Below are 19,514 nucleotides of genomic sequence, written 5' to 3' on the forward strand. Positions count from 1 at the left end.
CTTGTTTAACAGAGCTTTCTCATGGTGTGAACTAACAACAAGCTCAGTAAATGCATTTATTGGCAGTTTAGAGATTCCATGAGCCATGAAGAGTCACAGCCTAAAGCAAACCTCGTGTTAAATGAGCTAATTACATGTAACTTTCGCTCAGGGGATCTGCAAACAGCTGAGGTTTTAACAGCTGGAACTGTGACACTTCCTGAGTCCTGGCTTGTCTTTGATACTCTGCTTGGATTTATACTTTCGGGCAAACAATTTCCTAATAAACTGGTATTAAGAAAAGCTAAAAGTGCTGTATTTAGTTCAGGGTCACACAAGGAAGTTTCTGGATGAAATTAGTAACCCAGTATCTGTATTTGGGGCACTTCTTTCCTGTCCCCTCCTTTTTTCGTCTCTCCTCCACAGGGTCAGCTGTATGTTTCCTCTTTCTCTGAACTGGTAGAGGTCCCAGTAGCTAACTGCACTAATTATCAGAGCTGCGGGGAGTGCATCCTCTCCAGGGATCCTTACTGTGCCTGGAACAGGAGGCAGTGTGTGGATGTCAGACAGGCACCACCAAGCAAGTATGCATCCCGCTGCACAACAATGCACAAACAGTTTTGCAGCTAAAGCGTTTAGACAAATATTTCTATAATATGTAAATGTAATGATATGAAAATCCCAATTTCTGATTACGTATATGTGTTTCAGTGCCTGGCAGCAGGATGTAGAAGAATCAGACACATCAGCTATTTGCAACAAGACACTGCCAAGCTCACGGTTTGCTAAACCTCCACCTACACGTAAGTGAACTCCTCTTCTCTAGAATGTCATAGATTTACCGAGCAGCATCCTGGATTTTTCCATGCTTTGCCTTTCAATGTGTTCATTGTGTCAGACCATTATTATTCTGAATTCTGCACCAGATAAGGTGGTAAAAGCTTATTTCATGAAATATCTGACTTGATCCATGTCTCTGCTTTGCTTTCCACAGGAATGTCTTCATGCCAGGTGATTATTATACCAGCCAACACGTTCAAGGTACTGCCTTGCAAGCTGCGCTCTAATTTGGCTGAAAGGATGTGGGAGTTCAGTGAGAGCTCAGGTCACTTCCATTACCCCAGCCCAGAAGGGGGGCTAGTAGTTGTAGCTCAAGCTGACAGGCAGGAAACCTACGAGTGCTGGTCAGTGGAGGAAGGCTTCAGACAGCTGCTGGCAAACTACTGTGTGAGGGGCGAGGCAAAGCAGGAGAGCACCACCCTGGCAGGCCGTTCACGTACGCCACAGGTCTCCCAGGAGGAGTTCATCATCTTGCCAGGAGAGGCCCGCTCACCACAGATCAACACTAAGACCTACTGGAACGAGCTGATAGTGGTGTGTGCCCTCCTGGCGTTTTCCCTGGTGGTCTTCTCTCTATTTGTGGTCTACAGGAACCGCAACCACATGAAATCCATGCTCAAGGAGGGAGAGTGCCCCAACATGCAGCAGAAGAAGCCCAGAATAGTGGGGAAACCGGCTGAGAACTTGCCACTCAACGGCAACACAGTCACAGCGTCGGTGTCAGATCACAAGGGCTACCAGACCCTTAATGACAACTACATCTGTAGCACTCCACCGCACGAGTGCTCGTCGCCCGACAACAGCAAGAGCTTCTCGGAGTCGGAGAAGAGGCCTCTGAACTTGAGAGAGAGCCATGTAGAGATTTCTCCCACATGCCCACGGCCACGAGTCCGACTGGGCTCTGAGATTAAAGACTCTATAGTGTGAGGCCGGCTTCATGTTATGTGGAGTGAATCATTTTAAACCGAAAGGAAAGAGTGCACTTGCTGAGAAAGACAAAACCCTGTAAGAGGGAAAACTGATCAGACTCTTCATTTCATTACACAGATTTTGCACTTTGTCTATTTTTTTTTTTTGTTCTGTCCCTGTGGTCAATGTACATTTCATTTTGTTTTCCTTTCACTCCCCTTTATTCAAGTGCATTCGAAGTACACTGAAGAAGTTCCATTTTGCCTTCAGTCATCTGACGCTTTCACATATGGCTCACAGGAATGTAACATGTGTAAAGGTGGTGTCACAACTATGATCATTTCATAGCATTGCTGCTCAGTCCGTCCATAAAATCTACTGGTAATGCTTTGAAAGGCAGAGTGATATTCAAACATGTTCCCACTAACAGCTGACACAGTGTTTGCTGTTTTTTTTTCATTCTGTCATCTGGTTAAGAGCCTACCCTTCACTGAGGCTATGCACTATGTACTGTTCTGTAGCAAAGTAAACCCTCACACCAGAATATACACTAATAATCCAGTGGCAAGCAAGAAAAGAGAAAAATGTCCTGTCATAGATTTGTTTATTTTTTGAATAGCCAGTGTACATTCACAGACGTATACTCTGTTTTTGCTAAAATATAACACAACAAAGAATTCAGAGAAGAAGAGTTGTGCTAGGAGTTGATCAAAAAGAGACCATTATGTATAAACTGAAAGAAAACACAAACAAGGAATCACCTCAGTGGAAATGTTGTAGAAACTCTTACCACCTCAATCACTACACAACAAAAAAATTATATAGTCATAAATGAAGACAAATTATGCTTTTTTTCTAAGTATTGGTATTATTAGTCAATACAAATATTCCTCTGTGGAAGCCTGACAGAGTTTTCTGTCACCAAATGTGATAAAGGGAAAAATCTCATTCCAGGTATTATCATGCTGTTCTTCATGAGATAGGCAGTCTATGCAAAGCAAATAATGTGAAGTGGGGTAAACACCAAGAAAACCTCACCTCGAGACTGAGTAAGCACAAAGGTGTTGGCGCTGTTAATTACGTTAGGATCGGTGGCACTGCAAACACACACCCACCTACGCACGCACGCACACACACACACACTAACTCTGAAGTATGCAAGAGATTTTAGCCATTTTGGTGTATTTTATGGAGGAAGATCGGCCAAATGTTTCTTTTACAGAGAGACATTTTTCATAGTCATTCTTTAATGTTTTAAATATCAATCACTGTTCTCAAAGGGAAATAATAATAAATATTTAAATACTACACCTATTCATAATCTGATATAAATAACACATATCTGTATAGCCTCAACTTTGATATACATATTAATGCGCTCTGCTTGGTTAAATGGTTTTAAAGGCAAACATAAAGGCAATAATTTTCATTCTCATCCAGTAATAAACACAGGGATTTTGCATTTTAATGATCTTGATTAGCCATCTTCTTATTCGGAAATAATGAATTATAATCCACATGATCCACCAAATGTATGAGTCAGATGTTAGAGGAACTTGAAAGCATTTTCCATGTCATACATTATTATTTAAGTCTCACTTGAGTTTGGCTCTAGTGTTGTAATGCGGCCAGCAAAATTCAAATTTCACAAGAATGCAGGAAGGCATACTGCTTGACTCAGAATGCATAGGATTTGCACACGATGTTGAAAAGCCTTAGTACATTGCAGGTTATGGATTTGATAACAAATCTGCCTTCTGAAACAATAATCAAGAGATGTGCCTCTTGGGATAATAAACTAACCAGGTAGTAGTGCTGTAGAGTCGCATGCTACACTGTAGGTGTGACAGGACTGCCCATGCTCAGAAACGAGAGAAAACATGTAATTTAATACTGTCAATGTTGTACAGTATGTGCTCATGAGGTGTATTTTATATTTTTTTGTTTGTTTGTTTTACGGTGGCTTCAACCTCAGTCAGGGACTACATTTTATTCTAAAATGGTAGCACATAAATAACCACTGGCTGATTTTAAAATACTGAATTATAGATAAGCATTAGTATTACGTTACATTTCTTGTAAATGGCACTGCAAAAAGGACAAAGACTGGTCGGCTATAATCAATCATGCAGGATGAAAGATTCATGCTTTGACTGTTATTAAAAAGACAAAAGGCAGCTTTTGGTGAAGTGGCTGTCATCGGAACAATGTTAAATTGTGCAGAACAAATATAAAGTGGCAGTGATTTAGTAAAATATGTGCAGGTACTGAACATGCTTTTATTTGAATACAAGCCTAAACTATAAATGCCACAGTGAAAGTATCGTCTGCTCTCTCTTAATGAACCACTATAGTCTGGCCTTCTATTCGTGACAGTGCAAGATGCTCAGACTCTTGTCAACATGTATTGTAGGTAAAAAGTTTTTATGTAAAATTGTTTTGTAAATTCAGCTGCCAATGTAAAAATATTGTGAATTGTATTTTTTTGTATCATACATCACTACTGTTTTGTTTTTTCTTTGTTTTTTGTATTGTGTATATAAAAAGCACTTTATTTTAATTTTTCAAATAAAGATCAAATGGATAATTGTTTTTATTTGAATGGCACATGATTTTATTAAGTAAAACATTCCCTCTCATCATGCTGTTTTGTGTATTTATGCAGATGAATTTAACTGCATGGTAACAATGTTAAGCTTTTGAGGGTTTTAATAGTGTGTTTTTTTACTGTTTCAATATCTTAGGGTGGAGTCAGAAACACACACTGCAAACCCAGGGGAACAAAGAGGAGTGTCTGATAAAACTCTCACATGCACCACACACACCTTAAAAACAAATAGAGGCAACCGCCTGCGTATCTGTTGGGTTTCTATTGCATTATAGCTCCACAGTGCACACACGGATGACATCCAACTCGGGATGAAGCCAAATAATAAACTTTGGTTGCTGCAGCAGCAGACAGGTTCCAGGTAGGAAGTGGCACATTGGGTCTACTGATTCGGATGATACCCGCCCACCTTGAGATCTGGACCAATGAGTGGCTCTTCAGTACCTTTGTGAGACATTGAGCACTTTAAGAAAGGCTTTTAATTTGGCTGACACACCGTAGAAGTAAGTTAATGAGAGAAGCAGGGCTGGATTTTAACTTTCACATTTTATGCTTTGAAGGCCTATGTGTTTTTATTCATTCAACTATGGACCGACCGAGTCTTCGGAGACTATTTTCTGCTTGTGATGTGGACAAGTCCGGCAAGATTGAGTACGAGGACTTCACCGCTGTCTGCCGGGAGCTCAACGTCCCTGAAACTGAGATCAAAACTCTATTCGACAAGTTCGACGCAGACGAAGACGGATACATTGACTACAGCAAGTTTTCGTCCAGATTTCAGGATGTTTCAGAGACTCTGGACCTGGCGTCTTTCGGCGCTGGGCCGTCCCAAAACCAAGGCTGTCCGTGGGAAGAGTTTGTGGGAAGGGTAGATGCGGAGTCTCTCCTCTCTGAAAGGTAAACTCACATCCGCGTCAACCAGGATTTAGCTAGCCAGCGGCTAACGTTACTGCTGCTTCTGGAACGTTATTTAACTAACTGTCCGTTAAACGTTAGCTAGCGTCAACGGCTGCGCTGGGAACCTGTTCCTGCTCGCTTTTCTTCCTTTCATTAAATAAAACGTGGATTTATTACATTATTTACATTCTTTTCAAGCGTGTCGGATAGTGTTGGTGACTCATAAACCGTACACAAAAGATACACATCAATGCTTAATTTAATAAGACTTCAAGGGCTCTGCCCCGCGGCACAGATTAGTCATACAGGTTTCGGTAGCTTAAATGCTAACTTAACACTAAATCCACTTTGTTGTTAGTAAATGGCATGTATAGTCACTTACTTATTATTATTATTATTATTATTATTATTATTAAAGCAGTTTTCCACAATGGTCTGTGTTCATACATGAGACAGAATAAATTAAAATGTCAAAAAATCGTAACTCAATGTTCATTTAGCTACTAGTCTTTTGTGACCTTCTGTCGCCCCGGAAAAGGCTTGTAAGTGGACATTAGTTGTTAAACTACTGTTAAAACTGTTTCAGAGAGAGTGTTGATTTAACTATAACCTTTTTATATAAATGCGTTGGAAATGATAAACAGCTCTCAGGCTATAATGTTATAGCCTAATTCAACAGCACCACAAACTGCAGCCTCCAAAATGGCTATAAAGTTAATCAACACCTTTCTTTATTGCTTTCATGAAAGGAGGATAATGCATTAGACTGCATTAGTTTTGTACCTAATAGCTGACAACTAAGTGTATGTCATCTATGTTCAGTGGGCATTTTATTTTGAGGGATTGCAAATGGTTACAAGTGGCTTTGATGGAGGAGAGAAAACTATAGAAAAAAGACATATAGAAGCCATAATCAACAGTTGACAGCTTACTGTCATTAACCAGAGTTCAGGTTGACATTTGTCACATGTATTATTTCTGTATGAAAGTTTATTAATAACAAAGGTAATTGTTGACAACAAAACACAAAGTCAAGCTGTTATAGATTTGTAAATTTAAAATTTGAGTAAAAACTTTTGAAAAGTTTTTTATTTGCAAATCTTGATTTTGTTGGCATATTTTTTTTTCTCCAGTTGTTTTGGCAGATCTTAATACATGAAAATGAGAGAATGCACTTATTCATGTTTTTTGCTACCTTGCTGTTCAGCTCATATACTATATATATTCACAGTTATGTCTATAAAATGATGGATGAACTTTATGCACATCCACCTGTTGCTGAGCCAAACGCTGTGATGCTAATGATCCTGTGTGGGATTTGAACACACTGTCATATTATATGTTGTTACTGTCCAAGTTTGAAGATTTTCACATAATGTTTTAATTCTACATTTTGCCATACTGCTTGTATTTGTTTGAACTAAATTCAACCATTTACTGACATACGTTACCTTCACAACTAGTGTAAGTAAATGTTCTGGTGAAAATATGAGTGTTTTAAACATACAGAGCATAGAGATGGACTCTGGATCATGTTGCATGATTGGTGTGAGAGGTTTATATTAGTGTTTTGATTGTTTTTACGCACTATGACAGCCACCCTTAAAGCCCATGGGGGATTTAGTATTTGATACTAGAAAGATAGATTTTTAGGTGGAGTAAGACAACTACTTGTTATCCTCCCCACAGTCTCAGGGAGCAGCTGGCTGATTTTTACCAGGCCATTCACTCCTCTACAAACATGACTCTGCTGCCGCAGTATGAGGAAATCATCCACTCTCTGATCAGTCAAAGCCTGGAAAGCAGACTAGAGTGTGAACAGCTGGAGACCAGTTTAAAGCGGTAAGTTCAAATGTCAGCGTTTTCCTATGTGGGGTCAGTACAGTTCAGAACATCTGACCTGTGAAATAGAAAGACACAGAATGATTATGTAAAAATGCCCATTATATATACAATAAGTCACATCACATAGGTGTTAATAATGATGGATACTCTTACGTAACTGTAATGTGTGTATGAGCAGTTACATTCAGTATTAGCATTTAAAGTAAATGTTTAAATTTACCATCTCAGAAAGTTAGTTTTGTAGAATTTATTAAATAGTCATAATTGTCCTTTACTGTAACCAAACTGCCTGTAGATTTGTTTTGACTACAGAGCAGTGGTGAACTGCTTCCCTCTTGTGGCTGTAAACCACAGAGATGGTGGATAAACCCAGGGCCGTGATTCACTAGGCACTGACTGGGATTACCTGCTTGATTTAAAACTGCATTAATTGACTTTAGCCCACTAGACAAGATGGCAGAAAAACATCAGCAGACTAATACACAACTGACAGTATCGCCTGATAGTTAACACGTTAGCAAACAATTGCCTATTTGCACATCCAGCAGACACAGAGCAACAGTGGCATTCATTTGGAGCAATGTTTCTGTCCACCAGACAAATGTTAAATTCAATGTTCACTCTCCTTTAATCTCTGTGTTGGTCTCCACCATCTGCTAAGAACAATGTGTCTTCAGCTTTACTAGAGGTTCAACTTTCGTTATCAGCTAATCGCTAACTTTGGCTGTCAGGTAGCTGCTTAGCAGAAAAAAGCTCTGCGGTTGATGAGAGCAGCTCAGACTTAAAACAAGCAGTAACAGTTTCTGCTTATCTGTGATTTGGCACTATGAGCAACCCTATGAGTTATTTGATTCAATGTTAATGTCAGAAATATTGATTAGGTTTAACTGTTATTGGGTCCTTCTGGTGTTGCGGCAATTTGATGTGCCACCTGTCAGCTGGTCATGTCACTTCAGTGGTTCCTGATATTCAAGCTGAACAATGATTGTAAATTCTGTAGACTGTATTTTAAAGGCATAAGGAAAATGTGAGTTAAGTCTTTTAATAGTTTCCTTGTTAAATCTGTGAAGTGATCCCTCACGTAGTGACATGAACCGACTATTGAATTTCAGTCCTACACATTAGAAGGAATTGCGTGTCTAAGCTGTTTTTTGTTTAGTGTCAAAGCTCTTTCCACGGTTCAGTAACTACACGACACATGAATGGTGACATTCCTTATTCAAGGAAGTAGGAAAACTTAAATGTGCTGCCCCGTTCTTTTAACCCTTTTACAAACTGGATATACCCATCTATTGTGCCTGCTTTTCCATTATCTGTTGAGACCTTTGAAATCTTGACATAAAACTTATACTAAACTAAAATAAATCATGTCTTATTGAGAAATCTCACTGACAAACTTTAGTACACCTGTGGAATCTGCTTTTCACCTCAGGTTGGTTCATGTGTTGTCTGACGAGAGCAGAGCACTCACAACTGCAGCACGTTTAAAGTCAAATCAGTCAGGTAGAAGTGACATATGGATCGGAGGTGACTGGATTCTTATTTTTATATTCCTGCTGTATTCATCTCTTGGACTACTGTTCGAGCATCTGCTTTGGCTGCCAGCACAAACTTGAACGTACGTTTCTGTTCAAACAGAGCTGAGGAGATGAACAACAGTCAGCTGACAGAACTCGAGGACGATATACAGCATCAAGTAGCCAGAACAGAGGAGAGAGTGAGAGACGAGGTAAGTGTGACACCTGCAGTATTTATAGTTGACGACTGCTCCTGCTTCACTCTTAATATTTAATATAAATATAAATTTCCAAAATTCCAAGTTAAATATATCAAATCAGATGAATAAGCAGCTGCATTTAATCAGTAAACAGTACACAGAGAAATTGACTAAAATAATGTTTTATTTCATCATGAAATGACGATTTCTACACGTTCTTCTTCTTCGGTTCTGTATATTTGTGGTGCAGCACACAGCAGCAGGTTACATGTCTCCTCACAAAGAGCTCTCTGTAAAGTCAGATGAATGTCCCTCTTCAAGTCCTGAGCCAGTCTGCACCTCTAACTGCTTTGGTTTCATGTTTGTAGGAGCGAAAGAAAACTGAGGGAATTTTGGCGACCATGCAGAGGAAGCATGAGAACGAGGTCACAGATCTGCATGCAACTGTGGACAGACTGTTAAAGGTAGGTTTTCCCACACAACATGCATTTACCACTGAAAGCCACTGTACCTGAAAGACAACACAAAAGCGCCTGCATGTGCAACTCTGGCTTAATTTCTAGGAAAACCCCTGCTGTACCAAACAGACAGAGGAAGTGTTTTTCAAATTTCTCAATTTTCTTTTTGGTGACCTTTTCAAAGAGCACCTTTAAAGACCTATTAAGACCTAATAGCTTGCATCCATATACACTACATCTACAGCAGGAAAATACAGCAGGAATATAAAAATAAGAATCCTTGACACAATGTGTCAAGATCCAGCTGAGAAAGAAGACAGTTCACTCATAGCAACAGAATGCATCTCAAATGTGTCTCCAGTGTCCCCTTGCGATCAGATTTTGCTTCTCCACTCACATTAGATATTGCAGCTAAATGTGACTACTGCTAAAGTAAAAAACAGTTTAGTGTGTGTGTTTGATGGTACAAATGTTTAACATAAAACAAGTGCTAGCTAAAATAATATGATTGATAATATTGGTCTCACACTAACCTTCAGTGTATATCAAATTTTTTAGCAATTTTTATTTTATTTTCTAGACAGCTATAAATTACTGAACATATTTTTACAGCATCTGAACATCAGACAAATGAGCTTTACTGTTAAACATCTGTTGAAGTAGTCACCTGTGTAGATTAAAGCTTTATTTGGAGGTTACGGCATAGCAAGAGTGGAGCTAATGTGCACCTCCTCAAAAGTTTAACTTTGTGTTAGGGCTACAGTGGCTACGTGGACAGCATGTCGAGCCCGCAAGAGCTGTGATTGGTCATCTCAGGCCGCTTGATTTTTCTCCGAAGTTTCCAATGCAGGTGACAATTGTTGATAGTGAAGACTGACATCAAGCAGGTTTAAGAGAGGCTCAGTGATCTTCTCCTTTTCAGTGACACACATGTTGGAAAGTTAATCTGCTCGCAGAAATCATGCTTTATATCACCAAGTGAATTACAGCATGTAAACACAATTACTTAAGCTACGGATTGCATGGCAGAAGTCTTCTATTCATTACCCAGATGAAGCAAACCGTCCCATTGTCTCTCTACATCACAGAGTAAATACAACAGTGGAAATGCAATAACTGTGGGGCATATACTGTAATTAAAACCACATATACTCTGATAATGCAAGACTCATTCATATTGTATCTCAGTGGTGCTATCAACAGGTGAAATCTGATGCTGTACTATACGTCAATATCCACACCTGAGCAGGTCCGCAGTGCACCACGACCCATAAACAATTCCACCTTGAGCATTTCTACCAACAGAAAAAATGTTTAATATCACCAACATTTATAGTTAAATATGCACCACAAAGGACAGAACTTCAGCATTCAGCAGCTAGTATACTGCATTTAACAGAGCTGTTACATTATGCAGATTGAAAATGCAAAATATAAAACACACACATACAACAACAGCTATAAAGGAGAAAAATGCAGTAATGCTCAATGTCTCCGTTTTGCACAAATGTCAAATTGCGGAAGCAGTTACTTTCCTTGCCTGTAGATGGCACTCATTGACTTTAGAGCTAGTCTGATAAATCAGCTGGGCCAATATTAGCTTATTGCCAATATATTGGTATTGGTGTTTTATGAGGCTAGAAGTAGCAGTACAACCAAGCCAAAGATATGCTTGAGGTCATTTAGAAGCAGAGCATCACAGAGCACTGACCACTTTATTTTTTTAGCTGTGAAATGTCCAACTCAGTGCATTTCTTGGTCACAATTCTTTTAAAATACAAATTTAAGAGATCCTTATCAAAATGTTTTTGTCTACATCTGTAGATCAAACTGCTACTGCTGTTTTTTATCTTTTCCTTTATTCACCAATTAGTGCATACCATTGACTGTATATAAAGATGGACGACATGACAGTTCCCCAAAAGTGAAGCCAAAACATCTTGATTGCCCCTGGTGGCTGGCTGCAGTATAGGTCAAAAACCCCGCCCCCTCCATGTTAGCAAATGGGACATGAGCCAACCTAAAAAATCAAAGAACACATCTTGACAACACTTGAACATACATCAGCGTGATGTTTGGTTCTAATTAGTTATTTGATGCTATAAAAAGGGGTTTCATGTCACGATTGACAGCTGAGACCGGCTCGCAATTGAGTCGGTCGGGTGTGTGGACGGGACCTCAATACCGCGGCTCCAACCTCGATCACTACTGTGCAGACTCTGGCTCCAAATGACGTCACCAGTGCAAGATGGCAGCGTCCAGATCTGGGATATTTTAGCTTCATTTTCGTACAGTGGGAGGAAGTGGAGCCATGTCGTCCATCTTTATATACAGTCTATGGTGCATACACATATAGACAATATGGACATACAGATGATATTGATTTACAAACCATAAAGGGACACATAAGTAACAGGAGACAGTGTGAAGAAGAAAAAAACAAAACAAAATAATTATATTAATAAAGAACTGCTACTGCTGTTACTTTCTTTGCCAATAGATGGAACTGCAGGGCTGGAAATGCCAGTCTTTTTTGTTTTGTTTTTTAAAATTAAAACACATTGACTTATCAACATCTAAAAGTGTTTAACAAAATGCTCGTGCAAATGTCTTCTCAAGAGCCAAAAGGACTCTGAATTCAACCAGTCAAAGGAGGAGGTGGTCCGACTGAACAGACAAATCAGTGATCTCTCACAGGTAAGTCATTCGGGAAGTGATTGTTTTAGTTGAACAAGTCACATGTATGTTGTATAGAGTTGTTACAGTTATTCACTAAATCTCCTCACAGGAAAATGAGCAGCTGCAGGCCTCTCTGCTCAAAGCCCAGACAAACATCGCCATCCTGCACTCGGAGCTGGACAAGCTGAAAAACATGTATGCAGATCAGAAAGCTCAACACCAAAGGTGAGGCACTGTCTTTAAGCCTCAGCTCATGTCTGTTGACAAAAAATATGATCCAGCATCCAGTACAACTTGTTGCTTGTATTTCTTTACAGAGAAACAGATGATTTGAGGAGGATGGTTGTGGAATACCAGTCATATTCCAATCAGATTCAGGTTCTCCAGTAAGTCTGTCTTTCACTTGATAAAGCTGTCTAGTGTGGATATTGAGTAAGTGAATTTCTTTTATTTGGTGTCTTAATTAAGAATGCAGGGATTGGTTAGTTTCAAACACACTAACAGATTTTACTGTATATGTAAAGTGTGCTTCAGAAAATATGACATTTTAATAATTACCTTTCTTCGTTTTAAAGGTTTGGTTCACCAAAATTACAAAAATCTTATTTCCCATTGACCTCCAGAGGTATCCAGCCAGGCAGATAGTTTTGGTTTTAATTGCTCAGGTTTTATAGATATGTCTCTGAGATTCACCAAAATACAAAGGATGTGAGCTGAATTTTGTTTGTGGGGCTCATTGAATTTTAGTGTGTATTTTTAAATTTTAAGATACATCAGCAAAATGTCTTTTCAGAAACAATGCCCTGATTACTTAAGACAACCCGCAGGCCTCACTGTAAACTGTTTTCTGTAACACATTTTGTTAAAAGTAGCAGATATAAATGTTAATGTATTTTTCAACAACTATTACACTTTTGGGCAAAAAAGTCCCATGTCAATGTCTTCAAATTATATTAATTAACAAATACTGTACATTAGTAAACACTAAAAATGTCTGCTTACAACTACATTAGTGTGTTATAAACATTTTTATTAAATGTTTAAATAGTAATAATAATAATAAAACTAGTAGTGCTTATAAAAGCTAAATAGGGGGCTAGGTAGTCCCTATGTTGGGAATATTTTCTTTTTTTTTTTTGTCATTTGTGTGAACCAACCCTTTAACATACTTTGATTACCAGAAGAACAGGGTTTAGTGCATTTAGTGGACAGCACAGACTATATGAGGTACATAGTAAAGCAATGAAGGTACATTCATTTGACTTTTGAGTACTTTGGATGGCATTTTCCAGACTGAACAATGCAGAGTAAGAAAACATTTACACCAAAAGAGCCCACAGCTTAAGTTAAATTACATAAAAAGCAGCCCTTGAATTGTCAATACAACTTGTCTACCACTCAACTGTTGTATGAAAGTAAATGTTTGTCCATGGATCTGACCCTATCTTGTGTTTCCCTGAACACATCATTAGGGAAACAAACAAAAAGCTGTATGACAGTAATGACGGGCTGCGCTCTGCGTTGGCCTGTGAAGCTGTTGCAGCTAAAAGGAGGGTAAGTCTCGTATTTGCTGATGACATATTTCCTTATAACCCACTGGCTCTATAGTCAGATAGAAGCTGACGGTAAATTGTTTTCACTAGTTCAAGTATATAAAAAAAGTTTCCTTCCTGGCATTCTTAATCTGCTCAACAGCTGTCTCCCCAAAATGAAATCCCAGCCCGGCGGATGAAACCCCTCCGACAGAGCACACTCAACCATGGCAGGTATATAAAGTTTTTTACACACCTCTGTGAATCTGAGGATTGATCTTGGTGAATTCAATTGTCGCAGCTTACAGCTAAAGTGTGTGTGCAGCTCGGAGCCCGATTCCAGCAAAACGACCTACTCTCATGTGGCCACCTGGGCCGATAGGTACCTGGATAGTGGAGTCTCCCTGCCGATGGACACAGCCGAGAGCGCAGGCAGCGATTATGACAGCGATGACAGTAGGAGCTCGCCGGAAACTGTGCACCACAGTTACTCATATGTCCCATCTGATGTGGAGGTCAGAACACACATCAGGTTCAAATAGTGGGTCTGATAATGCCAGCATGCTGTTGAGCGGTGACGACTTTAAATTAGTATTTTCTTTGTCTGTTACAGATATCAGAAGTGAAATCTGAAGCTGCAATGTCAGTGGCTCCTAGCAAGGCGAGCTCCATTGCATCATCCCTACGAAGACGTTTGTCTGCATTTTCCACAAAGGTGAAATGGCTTTCTGTCTTTTTAATGCATGAGACCTCCTCAGTAAGCACTAATTTTAGTGATTTGTACGTCACGACTTCTAGACGTCTACGTTAAAACTAGATTACATTTGGTTTTTTAGCAACACTAGCGGTTTGGCTCTATGGATAGCGGTGTCACTAAACAAAGAGTTTAATGAAAGAGTGATGTACTCCCTGTTTTAGTTTAACAGTCTCAAAGAAATAAAATTTGCTATTTGTGTTTACTTGTTATTCACAGAAAAAAAGCAAAGATTAGAGAAAAGTCTAAAAAATTGAACATAAGTTTGTGTATCAGAAAGCCACTCTCCCAAAACACATTTTCATGCACAATGAGTGCACGGGCAGAGTGCGCCAGGTAGACAGGTAGGCCGGCAACAGCCACAGATACTGGATTTATTTTTTTTTTTTTTTCTCAGAGCATTTGATTTATTGATTGCTGTCGGGACGTAAAGAGAATTTCTACAAAAATGCTTCTGAAATAAATTACCGACGCTAGCTTTAAGATGTCAAGGCTACATATGACTGTTATATATTGACTATTTTATAATGTGTATTTCTCACTACATGTTAACATATGGTTATTAAAATGCTATATAAACAAGAGTTATATATAAAATCTTGACATCTGAAAAATCAAATTGACCAAAAAAAATCTTAACTCCACTTACTAGGTTTTTCTGGAGCTTTCAACCACATCTCACAGTTTATCAATGGACGGAGATTGCTCAGTTGTGATCATGTGAACTAAATATGGAACTTTGGTCCTATGATAGCAGGTGGTTGTATAATGGCAAAGACTGTGTGATGTGATCGAAGTGGGCCTTAAGTTTAGGCAAACTACGTATTTCAAAGGTCAAGAATAAACAATCACGCTCAACTATATAAATGCTGACGGCTTACTGTTTTCTTTAAAATAAATACCACAAACTAAAATCATATCCACATAAAATTGGGTAACCTTGTTATCTTTTGTTCCATTTATGAAGCCTTTAGAAGCCGACATAGCAGAAACTGAGGAACCTGCTCCGATGTGCCGTCTGGTTTTAGCTGGAGACGCAGGAGCCGGAAAGTCCAGCTTCCTGCTGAGACTAACGCTCAACGAGTTTAGAGGAGACATTCAGACGACGCTGGGTGGGTGCCACAGCAAACGCGTTACATTTAATCAAACACTGACGCATTCTTGATCTCAGACAATTAAATCTGCTTTTTGGTTCGCAGGAGTTGATTTCCAAATAAAGAGGATGCTAGTGGATGGAGAGAAGACGAGCCTGCAGATATGGGACACAGCTGGACAGGAGAGGTGCTGCACTGACTTTCATAGTGTAGCAACAGGAAAAACATGGTGTTATCAATTAAAACTGTATCAACAACATGTTCTTTTTATAATGACTCCAGAATGGAAAATACACTAGACTAAAAATCGTGTTGTATTTCTTTTCACTGTAGGTTTCGTAGTATTGCCAGGTCCTATTTCCGTAAAGCTCATGGAGTCCTGCTCCTCTACGATGTTACATCAGAAAGCAGCTTCCTTAACGTCAGAGCATGGATTGATCAGATTCAGGTTATTCTGGAAATGCTGATTGACAAATGTTGAATGAATGACAAAGAATGACCCCGCCAAAAAGCTGCAATATATTTTATAACGCCCTTTGTTTTTATACAGGATTCAACGGAAGAGAAAATCCCCATGTGTGTTATTGGAAACAAAGTGGACCTCCGCGAGCAGCTTCCACAGGGAAGCTGTGTGAGCAGTTTGCACGGAGAGAAGTTGGCCAAGGTGTGTAATTTTTCATTCCACCTGAAGGAAAAATGTTAGTACATACGCCCGGCCTCCCACGTGTCTAAATAAACTGACTGCAGTCAGGTATGTCGTTGCTTTGCTTGCAGGCATACGACGCCTTGTTCTGTGAAACGAGTGCCAAAGAGGGAACCAACGTCGTCGAGGCTGTGCTTCATCTAGCGAGGTAGGAGGACAGAGAGGGAGCTTGAGTTTGAAGTGTTTTTCCTTCACAAACCATGGCAACACTTAGACTTATTTTCCCCTTTCCACAGAGAAGTAAAGAAAAATGTCAAACTGAGGCGGCAGTCAGGTTCTCAGGTCAGACTGAGTTCATCCAACCCAAAGAAGACTCTTAACGCCTGCTGTGGACTGTAGGTGACTGATGTCAGTAGATACGATGGAGCAATGAAGGACACCAAGTGATTTTTATTTTGTGATGAAGAACAAAATTTTTCATGCAAGAACATTTTCTTACATATTTTAACCTTTTGAAATATTGAACTCTCAAGCCTTAAATATATTTTTGTAATTGTTAATTCTCTGATCAAAATGATGATTTTTATTGTTGGAAAATTGCACAAATATAAATGCAGGTAATGTAATCATGTATATATTTTTCTTAGATTTTGTATTTATTTGGTAGTAAAGTAAATAAATAAGGATTGATGCCTCAATAGAGATTAAATAATTAAATAGAAGTTGGAAATAGTTTTGCCAGACAGAAAAAAAAAATCTTTTTTTTTATACTTTTTGAGAACAAACTTCTGACAAAGTAAATTTTTTTGAAACATTTTTATTAAGCATCAGTGTAAGCAATATTACATTTCACTTTCAGCACCTTCAATTATTGGAGCACTGATCAAATATTTCTCATGCTGAAAGTGTTATTTGTTTACTAACGTTTTGTAGTTTGGTTACAGTCTTAACAAAACTTCCAGGACACTATTTTTTTTTTTTCTTTTTTTTTTTTTTTTTGGATATCTGTGATACCATAATATTTTCCAGGACCCTTTTTTATGACAAACATAAATTGTAATCCCTTTTCCAAATAAAACAGACATAACTGGAAAGATGACTGTTAGAAACTTCTGTCTTATCGATCAGCAGAAATCTCTTTCTCATAAATACTGTACATCTTTCAGTGAGACATTTTTCTACCATGTGAAACTCATTCTCATGTCTTTACAGTAGAAAACTCTTTTCAACTGAACTTGACTAAAGAGGACTGGAGACCAAACTCTGCACCTGCACATGATGATGATTTCAGTTTCTTGCAGTCAGAATCATTGACGTCACTAAGCTGCCCAAGGCTACAACCAGAGCTCCGAGTATAATCTTCCAGGAAAGTCCCTAAAACACAACAACAAAGACAGTCAAAATCCAGTCTGTTATCAGAACAAAACCTATTGGAGATATATCTGTTATGGCTTACAAACTGTTTCTTCTTAGAAGGAATCAGAAAAGGTGCGATATTGTCTCCAAGCATGTCCGCTGGTTTAGCTTTCCAATCCTGAGCATCTTTTCCTCCTGATTGCCTTTTGACGAGTTTAGATAACTCAATGTGGATTGCCTAAAGAGAAGTGAGGGGGGGGGGGGAAACTTCTTAACACATCCTAATATTAGAAAGGAGACATGAAACCTTTTATCTTGAGAATTTGAAGTTGCAGTTTTAGAAGTGTCCAGCAGGTGAGAGCAGAGGTCTGAAACAAGAAGCCTTACAATGTAATGACTAAGGCCAAAAGTGTAAGAAGCCAACAAATCATAAATTTTTAATTTTGCTTTTAAAATGCACTTTAAACTTTATCCCAAATGTCCATGCAAAGGACTTATTATCATATTTTGTAACTTCCATTAGATTCATTCCATTAGAGGTTGTAACTTATAAAATGTATTAAAATAATAGAAGATAATACATAAATTCTTGTTTGTGCTTCAAGTGTTTTATGTGTCCATCTACAGACTGCAGTACAATAACTTTCTCACAGAGCAGCTAAATCAGTTTTCTCCACAGTATTTAATCCAGCATTGAGACAAGGGTGTAATTACCAAAGCAGCAGATATTTTCGTTTTGTCTAGACAAGACCAGACATATTTGTGATGGTGGCAGTGTGCCCTATAGGTCAGGTCACTGTAATACTGGCAACAGTGGGTTTTAAACAGCAGATGGAAATTTACTCCTCACACTTAATAGACTCTTCCGAATCAAACTCCACCTGCAGTGAGCGAAACCAGTAAACTAAAATAATGTTCATAAAGTGGGATTATTGTTCCTTCTTGTTGAGATGAACAGTACACCAGAGTTGTTATCTTTAATTATACAGTGTGGAGTCCATATTGTAGCTGCGAGGGTGACTCTGGCTCTTTCTTACCTTCACTTTACTACTTTTGGCGCGCTGGGCTTCAGAGCGACAATATTTAGCTCATATGTGTTGTTTTTTTTACCAAGTTTGCCGGACAATTCTGAGCAGTGTGGTCACATCTGTAGACTGCCAAATGTGCAGTTTGCCAGACCCTCTGTGGAGGATTTGGCAGATTAGACAAACCACACAAACAAGACAGAACAGGCCTTCAACACAAGTAGCTCACTGGGATCCAAGGCATCTCTGTTCTTCAGGCTAATGTGTGAACAGCTTTCTTTTTATATTCTCTAAACTTTCATACTGAACACGAAGGGGGTTTTCTTCACGATTACGTGGTGTTAACAGTTTCCCAAAAATGTTTTTCTGGTAACTGCAAAGATGCAATAAAAACAAGCAGCTGTAAGATATAAGCGTGTGGATGAAGATGAGAGGAACTGTGAACATTGTGAACTTAGTGAGGTGGAAAATGAAATTCATTGTGTCCCTTGCATCATGATTTGCAACAAATGTTGTTTGAAAAAGTTCAAGTTCCAGATTCAGATTTGATCAAATGATTTTTCAACAATGTTTTTGCATTTTCTGAATATATTTATATGAATTATAGACTGTATATTTTTCCTCATGAACTGAATCAGACATACATTGTGTTAACTGACATAAATTGGTGCATAAATGACTATTTAGTTTGGGTTGTGTTTGTTTATATATTTTTAGCCGTACTAGCATCGTGGCTTTAAGGATGGAAATGACGGTCAACGGGTCTGCCCGTCCACCACTTTTGTCCAGACTGAAATATCTCAACCGCGATTGGATGGATTGCCATGAAGTTTTGTACAGACATTCATGGTCCTCAGAGGACTTTTCCTCTAGCGCCACCATGAGGTTGACATTTGTGTTCTTAAGTGAAATGTCTCAACTATTGGATGGATTGCTATGAAATTTCTTGTCCTCACCCACAAATCTCTTAATGGTCAGGCACCATCGTATCTTACAGAGCTCCTAGTACCTTATTACCCATCTAGAACACTGCGCTCCCAGGATGCAGAGTTACTTGTGGTTCCTAGAGTCTCCAAAAGTAGAACGGGAGCCAGAGCCTTCAGTTATCAAGCTCCTCTCCTGTGGAAACAGGTCCCAGTTTGGGTTCGGGAGGCAGACACCATCTCCACATTTAAGAG

General features: G+C 38.9%; 3 protein-coding genes across 10 annotated transcripts in view; 2 read left to right on the forward strand and 1 right to left on the reverse strand.

The window, feature by feature from the left end:
• Positions 1-3,465, forward strand: part of sema4ba (sema domain, immunoglobulin domain (Ig), transmembrane domain (TM) and short cytoplasmic domain, (semaphorin) 4Ba) — a 53,660-nt gene extending 50,195 nt beyond the window's left edge. For all 6 annotated transcript variants that reach the window (XM_044192108.1, XM_044192111.1, XM_044192113.1 and 3 more), the window contains exons 13-15: positions 406-563; positions 691-782; positions 974-3,465. In XM_044192108.1, the coding sequence (XP_044048043.1) occupies positions 406-563; positions 691-782; positions 974-1,746 (1,023 nt within the window). In that variant the 3' untranslated portion in view covers positions 1,747-3,465. The remainder of the gene's footprint in view (positions 1-405; positions 564-690; positions 783-973) is intronic.
• A 1,153-nt stretch (positions 3,466-4,618) lies between these two features.
• On the forward strand, positions 4,619-17,049 carry zgc:162879 (ras and EF-hand domain-containing protein). Of its 2 annotated transcripts, none has more exons than XM_044192115.1 (17): positions 4,619-5,233; positions 6,923-7,075; positions 8,717-8,807; positions 9,164-9,259; positions 11,873-11,950; positions 12,042-12,157; positions 12,250-12,318; positions 13,405-13,486; positions 13,628-13,698; positions 13,847-13,979; positions 14,078-14,179; positions 15,186-15,330; positions 15,418-15,499; positions 15,646-15,760; positions 15,863-15,976; positions 16,087-16,163; positions 16,252-17,049. In XM_044192115.1, exons 1-17 carry the CDS (start codon positions 4,848-4,850, stop codon positions 16,352-16,354), a joined length of 2,013 nt encoding a protein of 670 aa, XP_044048050.1. In that variant the 5' UTR covers positions 4,619-4,847; the 3' UTR covers positions 16,355-17,049. The 2 variants fall into 2 exon arrangements, with proteins under 2 accessions (XP_044048050.1, XP_044048049.1); XM_044192114.1 differs by having other exon boundaries at positions 4,620-5,233; positions 13,790-13,979.
• fkbp16 (FKBP prolyl isomerase 16) overlaps positions 16,894-19,514 on the reverse strand; it is a 30,184-nt gene continuing 27,563 nt past the window's right edge. Inside the window, exons 7-8 of one of the 2 annotated variants that reach the window (XM_044192119.1) lie at positions 17,412-17,549; positions 16,894-17,329 (exon numbers count right to left, since the gene is read on the reverse strand). In XM_044192119.1, the coding sequence (XP_044048054.1) occupies positions 17,243-17,329; positions 17,412-17,549 (225 nt within the window). In that variant the 3' untranslated portion in view covers positions 16,894-17,242. Of the gene's footprint in view, positions 17,550-19,514 lie in introns of both variants that reach the window. The other variant, XM_044192118.1, reaches the window with a different exon arrangement.

This window comes from Siniperca chuatsi, linkage group LG4 (assembly GCF_020085105.1).
Source record: "Siniperca chuatsi isolate FFG_IHB_CAS linkage group LG4, ASM2008510v1, whole genome shotgun sequence".
Taxonomy (NCBI): domain Eukaryota; kingdom Metazoa; phylum Chordata; class Actinopteri; order Centrarchiformes; family Sinipercidae; genus Siniperca; species Siniperca chuatsi.

Excerpts from the sequence above, each read along its gene's own strand:
- zgc:162879 (XM_044192114.1), top strand. The coding sequence starts at position 4,848 with ATGAGAGAAGCAGGGCTGGATTTTAACTTTCACATTTTATGCTTTGAA. Across the intron at positions 5,234-6,922 it reads GAGTCTCTCCTCTCTGAAAG|TCTCAGGGAGCAGCTGGCTG; the intron begins GTAAACTCACAT and ends TCCTCCCCACAG. Across the intron at positions 15,977-16,086 it reads ACGGAGAGAAGTTGGCCAAG|GCATACGACGCCTTGTTCTG; the intron begins GTGTGTAATTTT and ends CTTTGCTTGCAG.